Source organism: Priapulus caudatus, unplaced genomic scaffold (genome assembly GCF_000485595.1).
Source record: "Priapulus caudatus unplaced genomic scaffold, Priapulus_caudatus-5.0.1 Scaffold45248, whole genome shotgun sequence".
NCBI lineage: Eukaryota > Metazoa > Priapulida > Priapulimorpha > Priapulimorphida > Priapulidae > Priapulus > Priapulus caudatus.
In genome coordinates this window covers 1-267 of record NW_014622308.1, presented here as the reverse complement: position 1 = coordinate 267, position 267 = coordinate 1, and the positions used below count along the sequence as shown (strand labels likewise).

General features: G+C 39.3%; 1 protein-coding gene across 1 annotated transcript; it reads right to left on the bottom strand.

Annotated features, from left to right (window-relative positions):
- Positions 1 to 31: 31 nt before the first annotated feature.
- LOC106820646 (ATP-dependent RNA helicase RhlE-like) lies at positions 32 to 263 on the bottom strand (the record flags this gene model as incomplete). Its single annotated transcript, XM_014825150.1, has 1 exon — positions 32 to 263. A coding segment is annotated over one exon (232 nt), but the record flags the coding sequence as incomplete, so codon positions are not given.
- Between the last annotated feature and the right edge of the window lie 4 nt (positions 264 to 267).

Sequence of the window (267 nt, the reverse complement as noted above, 5' to 3'; positions counted from 1 at the left end):
ATTTGAGCCATTAAAAAAGATGCCAATTCACGTTTGCGGCTCTTATCAACCAGATGCACAACTTGTGTAACACGCTCTGAGGCTGTATTGCGTTGAGCTACTTCAATTAAGGCAGGGGAATTTAACAAGTCGTTAGACAGGCGTTTTATTTCGTTTGAAAATGTCGCAGAAAATAATAAGGTTTGTTTTTTCTTTGGTAATAAAGCCAGTACTTTTTTAATGTCGCGAATAAAGCCCATATCCAGCATACGGTCGGCTTCATCTAGC